At 37.8% G+C, this 16,295-nt stretch overlaps 1 protein-coding gene across 2 annotated transcripts in view; it reads left to right on the forward strand.

Annotated features, from left to right (window-relative positions):
• LOC104132395 (cadherin-9) overlaps positions 1–7,796 on the forward strand; it is a 70,499-nt gene extending 62,703 nt beyond the window's left edge. For both annotated transcript variants that reach the window (XM_009645675.2, XM_035901099.1), the window contains 3 exons: positions 4,440–4,566; positions 4,628–4,870; positions 7,309–7,796. In XM_009645675.2, coding sequence (XP_009643970.2) covers positions 4,440–4,566; positions 4,628–4,870; positions 7,309–7,796 — 858 coding nt within the window. The remainder of the gene's footprint in view (positions 1–4,439; positions 4,567–4,627; positions 4,871–7,308) is intronic.
• The last annotated feature ends 8,499 nt before the right edge of the window (positions 7,797–16,295 follow it).

The raw sequence follows: 16,295 nt of genomic DNA on the forward strand, positions 1-16,295 counted from the left end.
TTTTAAGTCTTATCTCAGAAGAAGCTGAAAGTAGATAAATAACATTTGAGAAATTTCTCTGTTGTACAATATCCAGGTTTAACTAAGAGCATAATATAACAAGAATTAAAGCCCAAATGATTCAAGTGGATTGAAGGCCTACTCCTCTACATATCTATAACCCCATACAAGAAACAACAAAATTTGACAGCTGTAACTGTACCTCTAGCTTAACAATGTCTGTCTCCAGTGGTCTTACTTCTGTGAGACTGGAAATAAAATTTTCATGCTATATAACAAATACATTGTTTTAAAACTTTAGAAAGGCACTTGTCTACAACAGCAGACCATCTTCAAATTCCTGTGAAAGTGACATTATTTTTCACTGTTTTATTTATAGTGAATTAATTTCTTCAATGAATCTTTCAAGAATCTGTCTGAAGTACATTGCTGCATTTTTAAAGCATGTACCCTGGAGCCAATGTGCAACTGTGGTTTATTCACATGCCATGCCATGCCAGCACATGCTGAAAAGCCCATCTAAAAAGTGGCTAGCTGGTGCTGACCTCTATACTGTTAAAGATGCACTACTAGCTTAACATTTGCTCTAATAGTTCCTATATTCCTTTTAGATGCAGTCCCAAGGCTGAGTCCATGACCCAAATCTCCTACTTGTGCATCTCTCCATGTCCAAAAATGCAGCCTCAGGAACAGTAAGGGTATGCTCTGAAGTGCACAGGGACCCTTGTCATTGCAGAATGCCCCTACCTAGCTTTTACTTACTTTCTGTTTTTAAAACAGCTTGAAGAAAGCTGGAGAGCAGGCTACATCTAAGGATGTACCAGATATATGTAAAGAATCTGTTACTAGGCAGTCTATTCATTCCCAATCACTTTTTCAGGATGAGTATCAGTAGCTATAAAATAGCATGAACATAAATTACAAACACTGTTTTGACTGAGGTGTAAGTCATGGCCTTAAAAACACAGTATCCAGGAGAAAAAAAAAAACAAACAAAACAAAACCACAAAACTATTATAATTAAACTGTTTCCACATTTGAAAAAAAATTCTGCCTATGGGAATAGGTCCAAACCCTCTAACAGAATCTCTGGCTTCATCATGAAAGAAATTCTTCAAGAATTCTTTCCACTGCAAATAATACCTTATTCACAGCTCATCTTACATTGTCTAGCTGCTACAACCACTTTGTCCTGAGTACAAAAGCAAAAACTTTATGCCAAAGCCTAAGTTTAAATTTTCAGTACCCTCAAAACCAAATGACCCCTAAAAACTTGAATTTACCCATTAAGATCCACTCAAGAGTATGATACTTTTTTTTAAATACACAAATTTGGACATGCATACGTAACCCTCAAGATAATTACAATAATGCTGTATTTTTCAAATTGTGCTCATTTGCATGGGAAACTATGGAAGAAAGAAAAAAACGGGAATGCTTTTTATCTTCTCTAAGCCTGATACACTTGAAACATATTTGACAAAAAGTCCTTTTCTTGAAATAACTTTTCCCTCATAAATCTTGCAGTGTCAGAGATCTTTCTCTGAAATCCTGGTGAAGAGTGATCATAACTCAATTTCCATAACTGTTTCAAAACAGAAGAATACATTTCCAACACGAAATTACAAAATGTACATTTAAAAGTACTATTTTTTTTCGTATAACTGTGATACTTAAAATAAAATAGCCGCATCTCTTTCATTTCTTCAGTGATTATCATGAACACATTCTTTTATTTACAGACGTATAACTGAAAAAAAAACTAAACCCCTTAATTAGATAACATTTCTAATTTCCTTTTACCTATTCATCATTTGGAAAAATTCCCCTGCAATCATCCTTCCTCATTGTTCTTTTATTCTCCTATCTTTCCTGGTGGAAGAACAGCTGGTTCTCAATTTATGCAGCCAATAGTTAAAGCAGGTAATAAGTTTTGGTTTGTTGTTTTTGTTTTTTTTTTTTTTTTTTTTTTTTTTTCTTTTTCAGTCTTACCCTCAACAATAAGTTTTCAATGTAATTAGGTTCCTCTATGCCTGGCACAATTGTCCTCCTCAGTGTGATTTGCACATGAAGGGAATCAAATCCAGATCCTACAAACATCCCACTGATTACATCTCAAAAAGCCCCAAGATACTCAACTGCAATTTCTGATAGCTATTATATCAGGATATTTTCCCCTTGAGTTTTTCAGCAAGTAATTGTGCAAATTTTATCACTTCTAATTCTCTCTCTTCTCCCTGGTACTTTTACACTTTTTCTGTCTTTTCAAACTTGTAAAAATGTGAGAAGAAAATGTTCTCATTTCAATTTAGCATCTTATTCCTATCAGAAATATTTTTTAATAGCAATATTACATTTTTGCATTAAACAATGCAAAACTAAAATTAAGAATCATCCTGGTCTTACTCTCTTTGTATTGCCACTCTCAGAGGCAGGTTATGGCAAAAAGAAAAGCAATGGAACATTGGAAAAATGTTGGCATAATCAGAGATTCATCAGAATACTGAACAGGCTATCTTGCCATAAACAGGTGTTTGGCTAATCTTGGGAAACAGATAAAACTTAAAAAAAAAAATCTAGAGAGCGATGATCATCAAAAGTTTTAAAAGTTAAGAGACCTTAATATGTAGTTATTATTCTAATCACACTTAGAAAAAACTGCATAATACTGCCTTCAGCACAGTCACATCCTCTTGTCAAGGCTGATGTTCACAAACTACCTTTCAAGTTCCTCAATATGCCTCAAAAATAAAAAGAAAATGATAAAAAAATGCGTTGTTGTTATTTTAGAAGGAGCTGCTAGGAAGTGAATGAGCCAAACTCGGACTCTCCACTGTTTTGGGTTTTTTTTTAATGCCAACTTAATATTATTAGCTGTAATTAAAGTATTTCAAAATTAACTAGAAAAATGTACAAAATACTCATTGTCCAGTACAACATTAGCAGCAGTAGGTTTCTGAATGATACAGTAAGAAAACACTTTAGTATTTTTGGTAGCCCTATAATTATGTTTGTCTAATATAGTGATCCATCCGGAGAGATGCTGAATATGCTCCAAATTTTAACTGTATCCTCAAGTCCCACTCAAGCTGATGTTCAAAGAAAGTACACAAGAAAAAGCCATTCCTTACTTGATTGCTGAAAAGCTGAAAAATTGTATCAGTGTTACTTGTCAATTACTTTATTTCTTGAAGAAGTCATGCTGTACTTTCCCTGGAAATATCAGAAAAACAAGCCGCAAAGTAAGTCTTTGATAACAACTGGATTTGATGTCTGTGGGATTTCAGACCCTACACACTGGAAACACTTGAAAACCTCAAGACAGGCATTGGCTCCCTCCTGGCTTTGAAAGAAACAAGTTTGACTGCTGAGCTCTTTCTGCCTTAAGTTTAGGTGCTGTAGGAACTCGCCTGTACTGAGTTGCAACATCCTCAGTTTAAGATTACTCCCATTCTCATGCCACCAAGCTTTGTCATCTTGTGACTGAACTCAAACATGCCCTTGCAAGCCAAGGTGGAGTATGGGTCACTTTCCAGTGCAATACCCACTAGAGAGTGCAAAAGACATAGCAGTCACTCGTACAACTCACTGGAGTTACTACGACTCATGCAACCTGACATGGTGTTAACTAGTGCAAGTCATTCCACAAACCACAGCTATTCCCACGTAGCTTTTCCTTCCTGAGTTCTTCAGGTGTTTTCCTTAGTCTCCATCTATCAGTCTAGCAGCATATAGATAGAAAAAGAATCAAATTGCTAGCGCATATCTGTATACATGAGTACACATATTTGCACGTTTTGATGCAACAGGAAAGCCTGTGCAATCCAGCAGTACTGCTGAAGCCTTTCTTTTTTTTAGTCCACTTTACTCTGACCCTATGCTGGCACTATTATCACTCCTTCCCAGCTGGGCTTGAGTGGCCTTGTTAGGGCAGCTGTAAAGCTCCATAGCCAGAAGTTTCAATTTAGGAGGGAGTAAAGCATCTCTTGTTATTACCTCAGGAGAACTGAACATCCTGCCAGTGCAGTACTCCAATTTATTGCCAGGAGCAGATGAGGTGGACTGGGAATTAAACCCACTTAACAGCTGGTCTACACACTACTCTGTGTCATTGCTACATGAGGCCACAGCAGGTTTATGGCTTATTCAGAAGAGCAATTGTTTCTGTACCACTGCAAGACACTGAGTACAAATCTAAGAACACAGCTGTCTTGCAGTGAGGGCTGGCCCTTTTTTCATATTCCATTATACATTTAAACAGTAAACCAACAATTTGCCTAATGTAACCTCTCCTGTGTTTATGAAGGGAACATTTGGCTTACGAGATCAGTTTGTGTCTTCAGGTAGAGATTCACTGGATTTTTACTGGACATGAGAAGCAGAGACTTATTTCAAAAACAAGATTTCTAAAATAGCATGAAATACTGTTTTCTTTATAGCTCATACAGACTGTGAGTGCAGTTGACAAAGATGAGCCCCCTCAAGGACACAAATTTTTCTTTGAGTTGGTGCCAGAATTTGCTGTTCATCCAAACTTCTCCATTGTAGACAACAAAGGTAACTGCTGACCAGAAACATCCCCCCCCCCCCCCCCCTCCCCACCCCCCACCCACACACAAAAAAAAAACAGGAATTATGACTAGAAGAAATGGATACAGCCGTAGTAAGATGAGTACCTATCTCCTGCCAATCATAATATTTGACAATGACTACCCGATCCAGAGCAGCACTGGCACCCTGACCATTCGCGTGTGTGCCTGCGACAGCCGGGGGAACATGCAGTCCTGCAATGCTGAGGCCTTGCTCCTACCTGCCGGCCTCAGCACAGGGGCACTGGTTGCCATTCTCCTCTGCATCATTATCCTCCTAGGCAAGTACCTGTGATGAGATGTTTAATTGACTAGCCAAAGGTCTGGTCATTTCTAGACCCCTGATATTCTTCAACCCCTTATTCACATGACCCTGCAGGCATTTCATACATGCAGTAGTCTTTGGTTTTTCTGGGGGTTTTTTACCCATTTTTTTCTAAGATGGAAAAGGAGCTGAGAAGGTAGGAGAGGGAGCTACTATAGGCTGTTTGCCATCATTACTATTCAGAAGAATGTGCAAAAAGGATGAGACTATCAATACCTAGATGAAATACATTTGAAAATCTAGGGTCAGTTTTAGATACCATGCTCATTTGAGTAATGTTTTACATTATAAACAGATTTACATTTAGATCCAGGACTTCAAAATCATACTCTTGAAGTTGTATGATAACTTTCTTAGTGATTAAAAAATTATCAATTATACTAGCTATTATATAATTAATTATTTGTAATTTTTATACTCAGGAAATATTTAGCTCAAAAGTATAGGAGAGAAATGTTCAATTGTTTGAAGTGGTAGCCAGAACAGCTGATTAAATGAAGTGTGAGCACAGAAGTTACACGGGTGGTTGGAGAGCAGAAGCTTTGGAAAGATGAGGTAATATATGAAGAAACTAGAATAAATACCAGCTCATAACCTGGTGTTAAGAGCATAAAAACTGCAACTTGCCTGTTTTGCTTACCAGAAAAGTGCCTCCTTAAAAGTGCCATCATCTCTACTTTCCTGTCAAACTCTGTGGAAAAATTCTTTCCCTTTCCACCTGGCCTAGAAAACACAGCTTGCCAAGGGGACAGTGACAAGCTTACAGGTGTCAGTTTATATAATTCTAAGGAGATCGCTTCTTTTTCACTTTTTAGGCTGGATTCAAGCTACCTCCAGTAAATATTCAGAGGATGACAGAGGTTGTTGGGATAGGAGCAATATGTAGGAACTATATCTGTACTGTTGCACATAGGGAAGGGAGGGTACTCTGACAAACTGGTTGTCCATACTGCTTAGGTTCAAGCATCACTGCTGGCCTGGTTTCAGCATACGCCAGCCTGGATTCCCCAGGATGTTGCCCAGGCATAGTCTGAGCAGCAGAACTTGCAGGACACCACTTCCAGCAGACAGTTATTCAAACTCTGCCATATCTGGCTCTCCACCTTGTGTAATTTACCATGTCAACAGGCTCTACATCTTCAAAGCCACCTTTCATGCCCCAGAATAAAGCATGAAATGTATACCATGAAACACATACCCTTATGTGTTCACTGTGCAAACATCACTGATAAGCTGCAATGCTTTAGTACAGAAACATTGAGCTAAAAACAAAAATCTGAGTGTGCCTTAGGACTGCAGCAATAGCACATGAGACTCAGAACAGGCTTGGGGACCAGCCTGTGCAAAACAAGCACGGCCACTTTGTGTGTCTTTGCCCAAGGGTCACAGACCCTGCTCTACTTAGTGCTACACACATAGCTGAAGCCAGAGTAGCATAAGGCTGCAGAACATCTAAACAGAATTGTTAGTCTACAGCTGGTGTTCTCGGCACCTTATTTAATTGTTCAGCAAGATGTTAGAATAGTAGACTGGTGTCATCATGCCCAAAATAGGAGAGACATATTAAGTACCCAGCTGTGAAAGACACTTCTTCATAACAACCTTTTACTGATCTGCCCTACTTTATATATGAAGTTCTTAAACTTACTCAAGTGGGCTATTACTTGTCTAGCATTAGGAAAACTTGAAAGGAATAGCTCCGCACAGATACAAAACTGCAAACAAAACAGAACAGAACAGCCTTTACATTCACAACACTGTACCATTGCATATGGACAGTCTTGGTTCCCCTCTCCCTACCCACAGCATGTCCAATCTTCCCTTTTATTCACCAGTACTCAAGTCATTCAAAGTAAAAACCTTGGTCCTAAGACTCAACAAAAGTGTTCAGCTGTAATGTGAGGTTCAGCAACCATTGTTATACCCCATTGACAGATCATCTCTCTGGCCTCTCCGATTTACTCCAGCTACTGGAGCTAGGGTCAGATTTTTAAATGCATTTAAGAGTTGAATTCCTCCTGAAATCTGTATCACTTAGGTACCAGAATGTATTTACAAATCTTAACTTCAGTTTTTCATCTCCCTCTGTAGAGATTCATTTCTGTGTCAATCCTTACCTCTCCAAAAGGAAGCTGTTCAACTAACACTTCTTAAACTAGAGGGATCATATTTTTAAAAAGAAATGTTTAGTGACAAAGATTGGATTTCAATTCTTGCAATCATTGAAGCCAAAAATAGTTTTGTCAATAATATGGATAGCTGAAAGGCCTTAAGGCTCTTAAAATCCCATCCCAGCCTTCAAACTTTTCCAGTTCAACAGATAATGCAAAATATTTGCTCTTTTAATGGATTTCTAACTACCCATTTCTTCATTATTCTTTTGTTTCCTTTCAGTATTAGTTGTCTTGTTTACGGCTCTCAAGAGACAGAGGAAGAAAGAACCTCTGATCATCTCAAAGGATGATGTGCGGGACAACATTGTAACCTACAATGATGAAGGAGGTGGGGAAGAAGATACACAGGCTTTTGACATTGGCACACTGAGAAATCCAGAAGCGAGGGAGGAAAGTAAGATGAGAAGAGATGTTATCCCAGAAACTATATTTCAGATAAGACGGACTGCACCTCTTTGGGAAAACATTGATGTCCAAGATTTTATTCATAGGAGGTTAAAGGAAAATGATTTAGACCCAGCTGCCCCTCCTTATGATTCACTAGCAACATATGCCTATGAGGGAAATGATTCCATAGCAAATTCACTCAGCTCCCTGGAGTCACTTACCACAGAGGGCAACCAAGACTATGATTACCTCAGTGACTGGGGGCCTCGGTTTAAAAAACTAGCAGATATGTATGGTGGAGAGGACAGTGATCGAGACTGAGAAAGTAATCTGTGACCTGATCAGTGTTAGTGGAATTCATGTTTATGTTACTAGATAAAGTGGCCTACTCTAACTTACTTGGGAATAAAAAATTTACAAAAAATAGGTGTTGTCTTAGTAAGGGTTTGCTTAATCAGTAAGTCAACGTGAATGAATAGGAATGATTTAGATTTTTAAAAATCTATAATTCACCCTCTGCCTAGAAACCTCTGATGAAAACTTTTCATTGAAAATGAAAAGACAATAAAAGGCTTTTTGTGCCTTTAATGATGAGATGGAAATGTAATTTTTTTTTTTAATTGCTTTGCATTACCTTTCCTACTAGCTGGCACAGTGTGCACCTGCATTGTAACATAATCTCAAAAATATACTTTAAAAAAGATTAATATTGCTGCCATATTTATTGAGTTAAAGAATGTCTGTGTGTTGATTCATTATGATATTTTTATATATGTATATTTATATTTTTGTATTTTTATTAAATAAATTAGTATTTATAAAACCACTACTTAATCATGTACTTTGTTAATCATAAGGAACAGTCCAGTCTTTCTGAACAAAGAAAACTGCGTATTGTGCAATACTTAATTTTTGAATGCATCTTCTTATATTGGATTAGTGGTTGAAATGTACTGTGCAAGAACAATATGGAGAGAGTGCTCTGTAATCGGAATGCAGTGTAGAAAAAAGAAAAATTATTTTGAAAAAGTGGTTATAAATAAATGCATTCTGACTTGCAATGTGTATTACTATATGGCATAATGATATAGTCCACATATCTTCTAATATGAACAGGAGACCAGTGAGAAGATTTAACAGATATATGCCTGGGGATTTAAGGAACCATGAAGGTTTATTCTGGTGGTTATGAAAACAAATTTATAATATGCCTTTTAAAAAATTGGAATAATTAAGGAAACATCAATAATGAAAGGAAGGCTTTTGTTTTCTAATCTTATTTGGGGATTTTGAGGTAATTAGGCAAATCAGACATATTACTAATAGCTTCTTTTTAAATCAAAGTGAGCCAAGCAATAAAAACAAAGTCCAACTTACATTTTTTTTAAAATGTTAGGGTTTTCTTCCTTCAAAGAAATCCATACATTTACGTATTTTCTAAAGTATTAATGACAATCTTCAAGTATATATTTGTGTTTAAAATCTATTTGCTGGATCAGCTTTTATGCAATGCACATTTTTTTTCATAACACAGGATAGAAGGAATTTACCTGGATCACATGTGATCTAACTGAGACTTGCAAGGTTTATCCACATGTGTTTAAAAAAATAAAAATAAAAAGTCTCAAATATATGAAAAAAAAGTTAAAGATTTCAACAACATTTGATGTACACTATCCATAACATTTCTATTTTTAATATTGACTTTAGGCAAAACCAGGTGCATATTGACGTCCAAAATAATTATGTTTTAAGGTTTTCTCTAGATTACTTAATTATTTTTCAGATCTTTTTGGAAATAAATTTAAGATATTCATTGGCAATGTAATGTGGACTACTGAGACACTCATCTCTTACCAAAAAGATAATAAAGAAGCTACACAGAAGGTCACTTCACCCAGATGTAGGAACACACTCCTGCTTAATATTATTCTCTCTGTTATGTTGACTTTCAGGTTATTTCTTAAAAAATATGTCTTACTATTTATTTTATCCCTCTACCATATTCTTCTGCCAGTCCCAAGGACACATCTCAAGTTTTCTGACACTGAACTCCCTTTTTGGGGGGAGTGGGCTGTGTGTCAGGGGATTGGAGAGTCCAAACAAGCACCTGAACAGCTCACCATGAGCTGCATGTCAGGTCTGCAGTACTGTGCTGCAAGGAAAAAACTTCAGTGACACAAAAAAAGTCAAAGTAACCTGCAGCCATGTGGCAGACGTGCATGGATGTGATGTAGTAACAAGACATCAATGTATAGATTGACAACATAAGAATGCATATTACTTTCTTGTGTCTTTTGGAGGTGAAAGCAAAAGACTTATGTTCTCATATGTATGTTCTCAACAATATTGCTATCAAAGTGAAAGTACACAGCAATGCATTAGCCTTTTACTGCAATTTTCATAACTTTAAGGCACTGCCCTAAGATAGGATTGGAGGAAAAAAATGGACAAATATCCCTGAGAAGAAATGACTGGGGGAGAAAAAAGGAAAAAAGAAAAAAAAAATGCAACAAGAACATAGGAAAAACTTCCTTGGCTTACAGAAATTGTACACCCAAACTTCATCTTCAGTGACAAATACAGTGGATTGGACTAAGAGAAAAGCTTTTAGCAATCTTGTAAGTTGTCATCAGAAATCTGAATATTACACAGCAATGTCGAAGAGGAGAATGAAAATACATCTGTCCTCAAGCAAGGACAGATCAGGCAAAGTATATGTGAGTGAAGTTCAGTAAGTTTTTAAGATGTTAAGAGTTGGTTCAGGACACATCAAAGGGTACCGGTTTGATTTCAGAGAGGCTACTGCTTAAGACAGGATGAAGGAAACAGCGCGTGAGGAATTCTTCTTCCTTGAAGATACAAAAATGTAATTTAGAAATTATATTTTCCACATATAAATGACCTCATTTGTGCATCGTTTTTATCCTTTTTTTTTTTTTTTTTTTCAGAAAGTAGTGACAGAAAGGGAAAAAAACCCCTTATTTTAGAAGTCACGTCACAGAGTGGTCTGGTAGAGCCATGCCCACAGTCTCATTATATCACAGTATCAGCATGGTACTTCGGGAAGAGCAGAAACTCCAGAAGATCATAAAAAAAGGCACACCCCTTCTCTTACTCTAGGTTTTCTCATCCAATGAGCCACTGTCACTAAAGCAAAGAGAGCGAGCTTCAGCCTTTGTTTTCGGCAAGAGAATGAGAATTTTCAATGCTTTCCCATTATTTCAGTAGTGAGTCCAAGAGCCCTGTATCACTTAAAGAAATATATGTTTAAAAGATGACCTACGCGGATTAATAACTCACAGAAATTCACATAGTTGTTACAGCAAAACAAGTAATTTCTCAAAATCGCAAAAAAATTCAAGCATTCTTAAAATTACTAAAACTAGCTGGCGAGTTTATCACCTGACTTGCCTAACTGGTAGTTATGTGGGCTTGTTCATTCAAATGGGCTGCAGAAACTATTTTTTCTGTTATGATTGTTTTTTTAATAATGGATCTTCTTTTACTCTTGCATCTGAAACAACACAGTAAATAGCACATCACAGATGAGGAATTTGTGTTCACAGTGGAAACTACTGGGATATGTCCATCTTTCTCTGTACCATTTTTATCTGTTTACATCCATCGAGATAATTTTTTGGGGGAGAGGAGTGCTTTTGGATTAAATTGTATACAATAGAACCAATGAGTGACAACCATATACGATAGGATGAGCTGCTGCTTCTAGTGTCATAAACCAGACTGTTTCCCAGGGTATTTCCCATGGAGGAGTCCCTTTGCACAGCAATAGTCATATCCCTCAAGGGTATCCCTGCCACCTTTGTCTATGGCAAGAGGCATGCACGTTTGCTGCAATCAGCCCACCCAAAATGCAGAGGGTTATTCCTGCAAGCCCCATGCTATATCATCTTCCAGTGCTGAGGAGGTTCCAAGACAAACAGGGCAGCTTCTGGCCTGTGGCTCACTGAGGCTGCTGGGTGGCCAGCTGGTCTGGTGGGTGCTGTGGCTAATCAAATCTCAGGTTTTCTATGCCTCTGAACAGGCAGAGGAACAGATGTAAGAACCAACAGGAACTTGCACAACATTGACAAATGTAGAAAACTATATTGTCAGGTTACAAAGGTGGCAGAAAAACTTTAGATCACCCTTTGATTAACTTTCATTTTCCAATAATATATTCAGACAGATAGAGTTATGTACCTCAATATTTTGATCATTTAAACAATATTTTTGTGAAATAAATATTAACAAAGCTCATCATTCAATAAATAAACAGGAATGTTGAGGGAGAAGAAAAGGAGATTGGATAATAAACATGTATGTGAACAACTAATTTTGAAGTCCAGTTACTGGTAAGTCATCTCCTTTTAACCATCTGTGAAACAATAGCTATATGATATCTCCTAAAGTCCTAAAGGAAGCATCCCACCTAGATCCCACTATCACATTTTATTTGGATTCCCAAAGATACAGGAAAGGAAAAGAAGGTCCTGAGAGGCCTCTTAGGGTTTGATGGCTATTGTTGGTTTCACGGGTCCACATTTAGAGGAACTGGGTGAGGTCCAGCACGGATACTACTACCCTAGCAGTGGTTGAAGGAGCTCACTTACATAGAAAATGTCTTTGAGTTGTCCAATACAAACTGGTACTGATGAAATTATTGGCTGCTTCTGGCATTTTAAGATTAGTGACATTGATGGATACAGCTGACAAAAGGTCCAACAAAAAAGACCAGGCTTCAGATAGATAGGCAAACAATACTGGTCCAATACTGGGCAGAAGTGCTAACTGATGCGGTGGAATGCACAATACTGGTTAAGCATCAGGAAATGAAGAGATGGATGAGACATAGGAACTCCTTCCAGTGATGCTTCTGCAGATGTTCCTCTGTGAGAGAACTGAGGCACAGAAGTGCTGGGCACTTCGTATCTATGCACATCTTCATCCTCTGTGAAATCAACTGTGCTTAGCAAAGTTCCAGGTCTATTGGATTGCCTCAAACCTCAGACATGTCTCACTGGGAAGTTCAAGGCCTTGAGACATTAGAAGAGGCTCAAGAGGAAGGAGGAAGGTGATTTTTTATGTTGCTAATCCCACCAGGGATCTACTTTTCTGCCAGTCAGACCTGTTGTGGTTCACTCCGAAGGAGAAGAGGCAGCTGGAAACATTTGGGATGTACAAGACTAATTTGTGATCTCTTGCAGAAAAACTTGTGACTGCTAAGGGCCAAGATAAACTTACTAACTCCTGAGGAAACACTGCAGGAGATGAGTCTGATTTAGCCATCATTAAGAATAGGGTCTTAAATCAATTTTGAATGGGCTTTCCCAGGATTGAAAGCAAATAAACTGAGAAAAAGGAACGAAAAAAAGTAAAACTTAGCATGGAAAAATTCCAAGTGAATGTTCCAAGGGAAAAAATAAAAGTAAATGCATTCCTTTTTAAAAACAGGGGCGGGGGGCCTTGAAAGCACTTTAGCTTAGTTGTTTTTACTCATGAAGGACATGTTGTCCTGTAATTATTCTGTCATTTCTTAAAAGGTGAAATCCTGAACAGGTTCATGCTTTATGTGCTGCTATGTGTATGTGTGAGTTTATGTCTGAGCACGTCTCACCAAGTAGGAATCATCATTCCAAATTACTTTACAAGGAGTTATATAGAACTGGACAGTTTAAAATGTGTTAAATATCCTCAGAGTTTACATGGATGTTTTCAGGGGGAGCAGGGATGGAGCAGGATAAGGAGGAGGAACATATGATGAAGATCTTGTTTTGTAATGTTTATGTATTTTCTATTTCTTTTCACTTTAACTAAATTTTGTAACATTGTCATAGAGCTAGAAGCTTGTCCTGATAAAGAGTCTTATCAGTAAAAACTAATGATGGAGACATTTTCCCACAAAAGGTTGCATCTTTCAGTGAAATGCTGAAACAGACTCCTCATTATGCCAGGTTAAGCAACATAACTGCAACCACCACCCTACATAAACAAGCCTAAAATTTTTATCCAGTTCATAAAATGGCTGTTTTCAGAATGGAATAGTCACACACAAAAAATAACATATATAAAACTTTCCCTTAGTACTTTTCTTATGCATTGATGACAACAGGCATTAACACCTTCTGCTCTACCAAAGACATTTCAACTACTAGTGGTCTAATTTACACTGAAAGTTGTATTTTAAAGTCACATTTACACTTCACTCCTCACTTGTGCTGAGCAGGCAGATAGGGTCATTGTGTATTGGAGTATTGTTACATTTTATGTATTACAATTGAATTTATAGAGGAACTTCAGCAGTTCCAGAAAGAAAAAAAAAGAAAAAAAGCATGGGAAAATCAAATATTTTTTCCTCTGCTATGGGAAGATGAATGGGGGAGAGGTGAATTCTAGAAGCGTTTCTCAGGAACATAATGTGGATATTGCTTTGTATGCATATGATTGTCTGTCTATATGTATGGGTGAGCGTATATATATGCATATATAACCCCCCCAAATTTATTATCCATAAGCTGAACCAACAGAAACCCTTAGGTACCACTTTAATCAAACAGAGACACCCACCTAAAAGGAAAGAAAGCATGGCAGAGCATAAGGCACATTCAACTATGTGCAAACCAAATGACATAAACCAATCTGATTTTACAGACTGCTTTATGTTGTTCTAGCATCCTGCTGTTAGAAGGTATATTTTACACTTTGGTTCAGTTTCAATTCATGAATCATAATTCAAGCTAGGAGATATCTGGCCTGAACTTGAAAATCACTTCCAAATTTGGAATTTTGCACCTTCCTTAAAATCTCATGTAAAGGAAACTGTAGAAAGAGGGTTGTGTTCCAAAGAAATCATGTTGACGTTATTTCTGTAGGGGAAGTGAGTGCCTCTGTGTGGAATAAGCACGCTGGTTGTCACAGGGTACCATGCAACAGAGGAAATCCAGCAACATTAACTTCTTTCCTTTTACCCCCTGACCCCCACCATACCCATTCAAAGCAAAGCATTCTGCAACACCCTTCACCCACTCTAGCAAAATTTATTAGAATACTTTTTAGCAAATTTCAGATCACCTGTAAAAGCCGAAGAAGTGACAGTGTCTTGTCACAACTTCAATGTCTTTTTTCATCTTGCAGGTGTGCACTATTTTAGGTGGAAATGCATTTTCATAGCAGTCCTATGACTTAAAATACGAGCATATTCCTGATTTTGTTCATTTTACCATTGAATTTGACATAACTCCTGTCATAACATATATTAATATACCTTCATCAAGCCTGAAATGAACTCTATAATTTTAAAAAGCATTTGCTTTTAGAGCCAGTGTGCCAAGCATTTCTCTCATCGCTTTTCACAGGGGAATGGCAGGCTGTACGAAGTAAGCCTGCACAAACACAGATTTTTATTTCTGGTAGGAGTTAAATGATAATAATGTTCACTGCTATAGTTCTGTCCTTCAATTTACCTTTTGAGTTACTGGTAGACATTTAGACCACATTAGAAACAGTTTATGATCTGTTAGATTAGTTCAAGAATATCTTCAGAGCGGCACGTGATTCCTATTTTTAAAATACAGTCTGGGATCCTTAGAGTCTTCCTTTCCTTCCAGCAGCAGGAAGCAGAATGACCCTCCCAGACACTGTATCACATAAGTACATATCTGGCACTTACTACTAGAAGAAGAGATGAAACCCAGAGTTTCACAAAAATGGTGAGAAGGAAATTAGGGCTGGGATTTTTGTTACTTGAGAACGGCTCTTGCAGCTGTCAGGAAGCAGGCTGCTAGTTGCTAGGAGCAACGATAATAATACTTAGTTCTTATATAATGCTTTTCATCCCTAGTTTTTAAAGCTTTTTACAAAGAAGGCCAGTATCATTATCACCATTTTACAGGTAGGAAAAGCTGTTATTTGTGCACCAGTTTCCCCAAGGACACCCAGCAGGACAATAGTGGAGACAGGAGCAGAAGCCTGCTCTTCACAGGCCGTGTTGCCTTGAGGACAGAGGAGGTATTAATCTACCTTCACTGCTTAAGCTGATCAGAAGTTTTGCTTTTAATTAGCTTTTACTGCCCCACAAATTACAGATATCTTAAAGGAACATGCCCTTCCATGGGACACGATGAGTTAAAGAACCTTTCCAAATTAAGGTTGTGCTTTGGACAGGTATGTGCTTCTGAGACAAGTCCAAGGTAGTTGCAAGAGGAGAGGTTGAGGTGCTTTCCCAGGCTTGGTTCCTGGAGGAAAGAGAACAAAAGAGGCTTTCAACTCCAGGTACAAAGTGAAAAGGAGAGACAAAGAAGTGTGGAGTGAGCCCTAAAAACTGCAGGAATATGACCAGATTTGGAAAAGAAGTAGCTTTAACCTAAAAATTAATCTTTCATTTAAGGCAGATGACAGGGGGACAGAAAGGGCAGACAGTAGTACCCAACACCAGCTGGTCTCCACTCCTTCAGAATAAATCATTTTTTATTTCTAAGGCCTCCTTCCATGTCTTTCCATTTGATTTATTGATGAGACACTGTCTCTTGATTGCTGAAAAAAATTGCTCTTTCCCCAGAAGTTCCAGATTGGTAATTTAATGACAAATCTTTAGGAAGAAGCCTGACCAGCACTCAGCAGAGACACAGAGAGACAGCAAGACATGAAGAGGCTCTTCAATCCCATCCCCTGTGTAAGTGAAGGGCTTTGTTTCAACTAATGCTCAAATTAGGATACAGAATGGACACCAGGCATCACGGCACCATCCAATGGGATCCAGAGTGAAGAGCCAAAGGGAGTAAACAGCTTCCCCACCTGCTAACACATATGCTGCCATCTGCA

The sequence above is a fragment of the Egretta garzetta genome, unplaced genomic scaffold (assembly GCF_000687185.1).
Source record: "Egretta garzetta isolate BGI_Z169 unplaced genomic scaffold, ASM68718v1 scaffold308, whole genome shotgun sequence".
Classification (NCBI taxonomy): domain Eukaryota; kingdom Metazoa; phylum Chordata; class Aves; order Pelecaniformes; family Ardeidae; genus Egretta; species Egretta garzetta.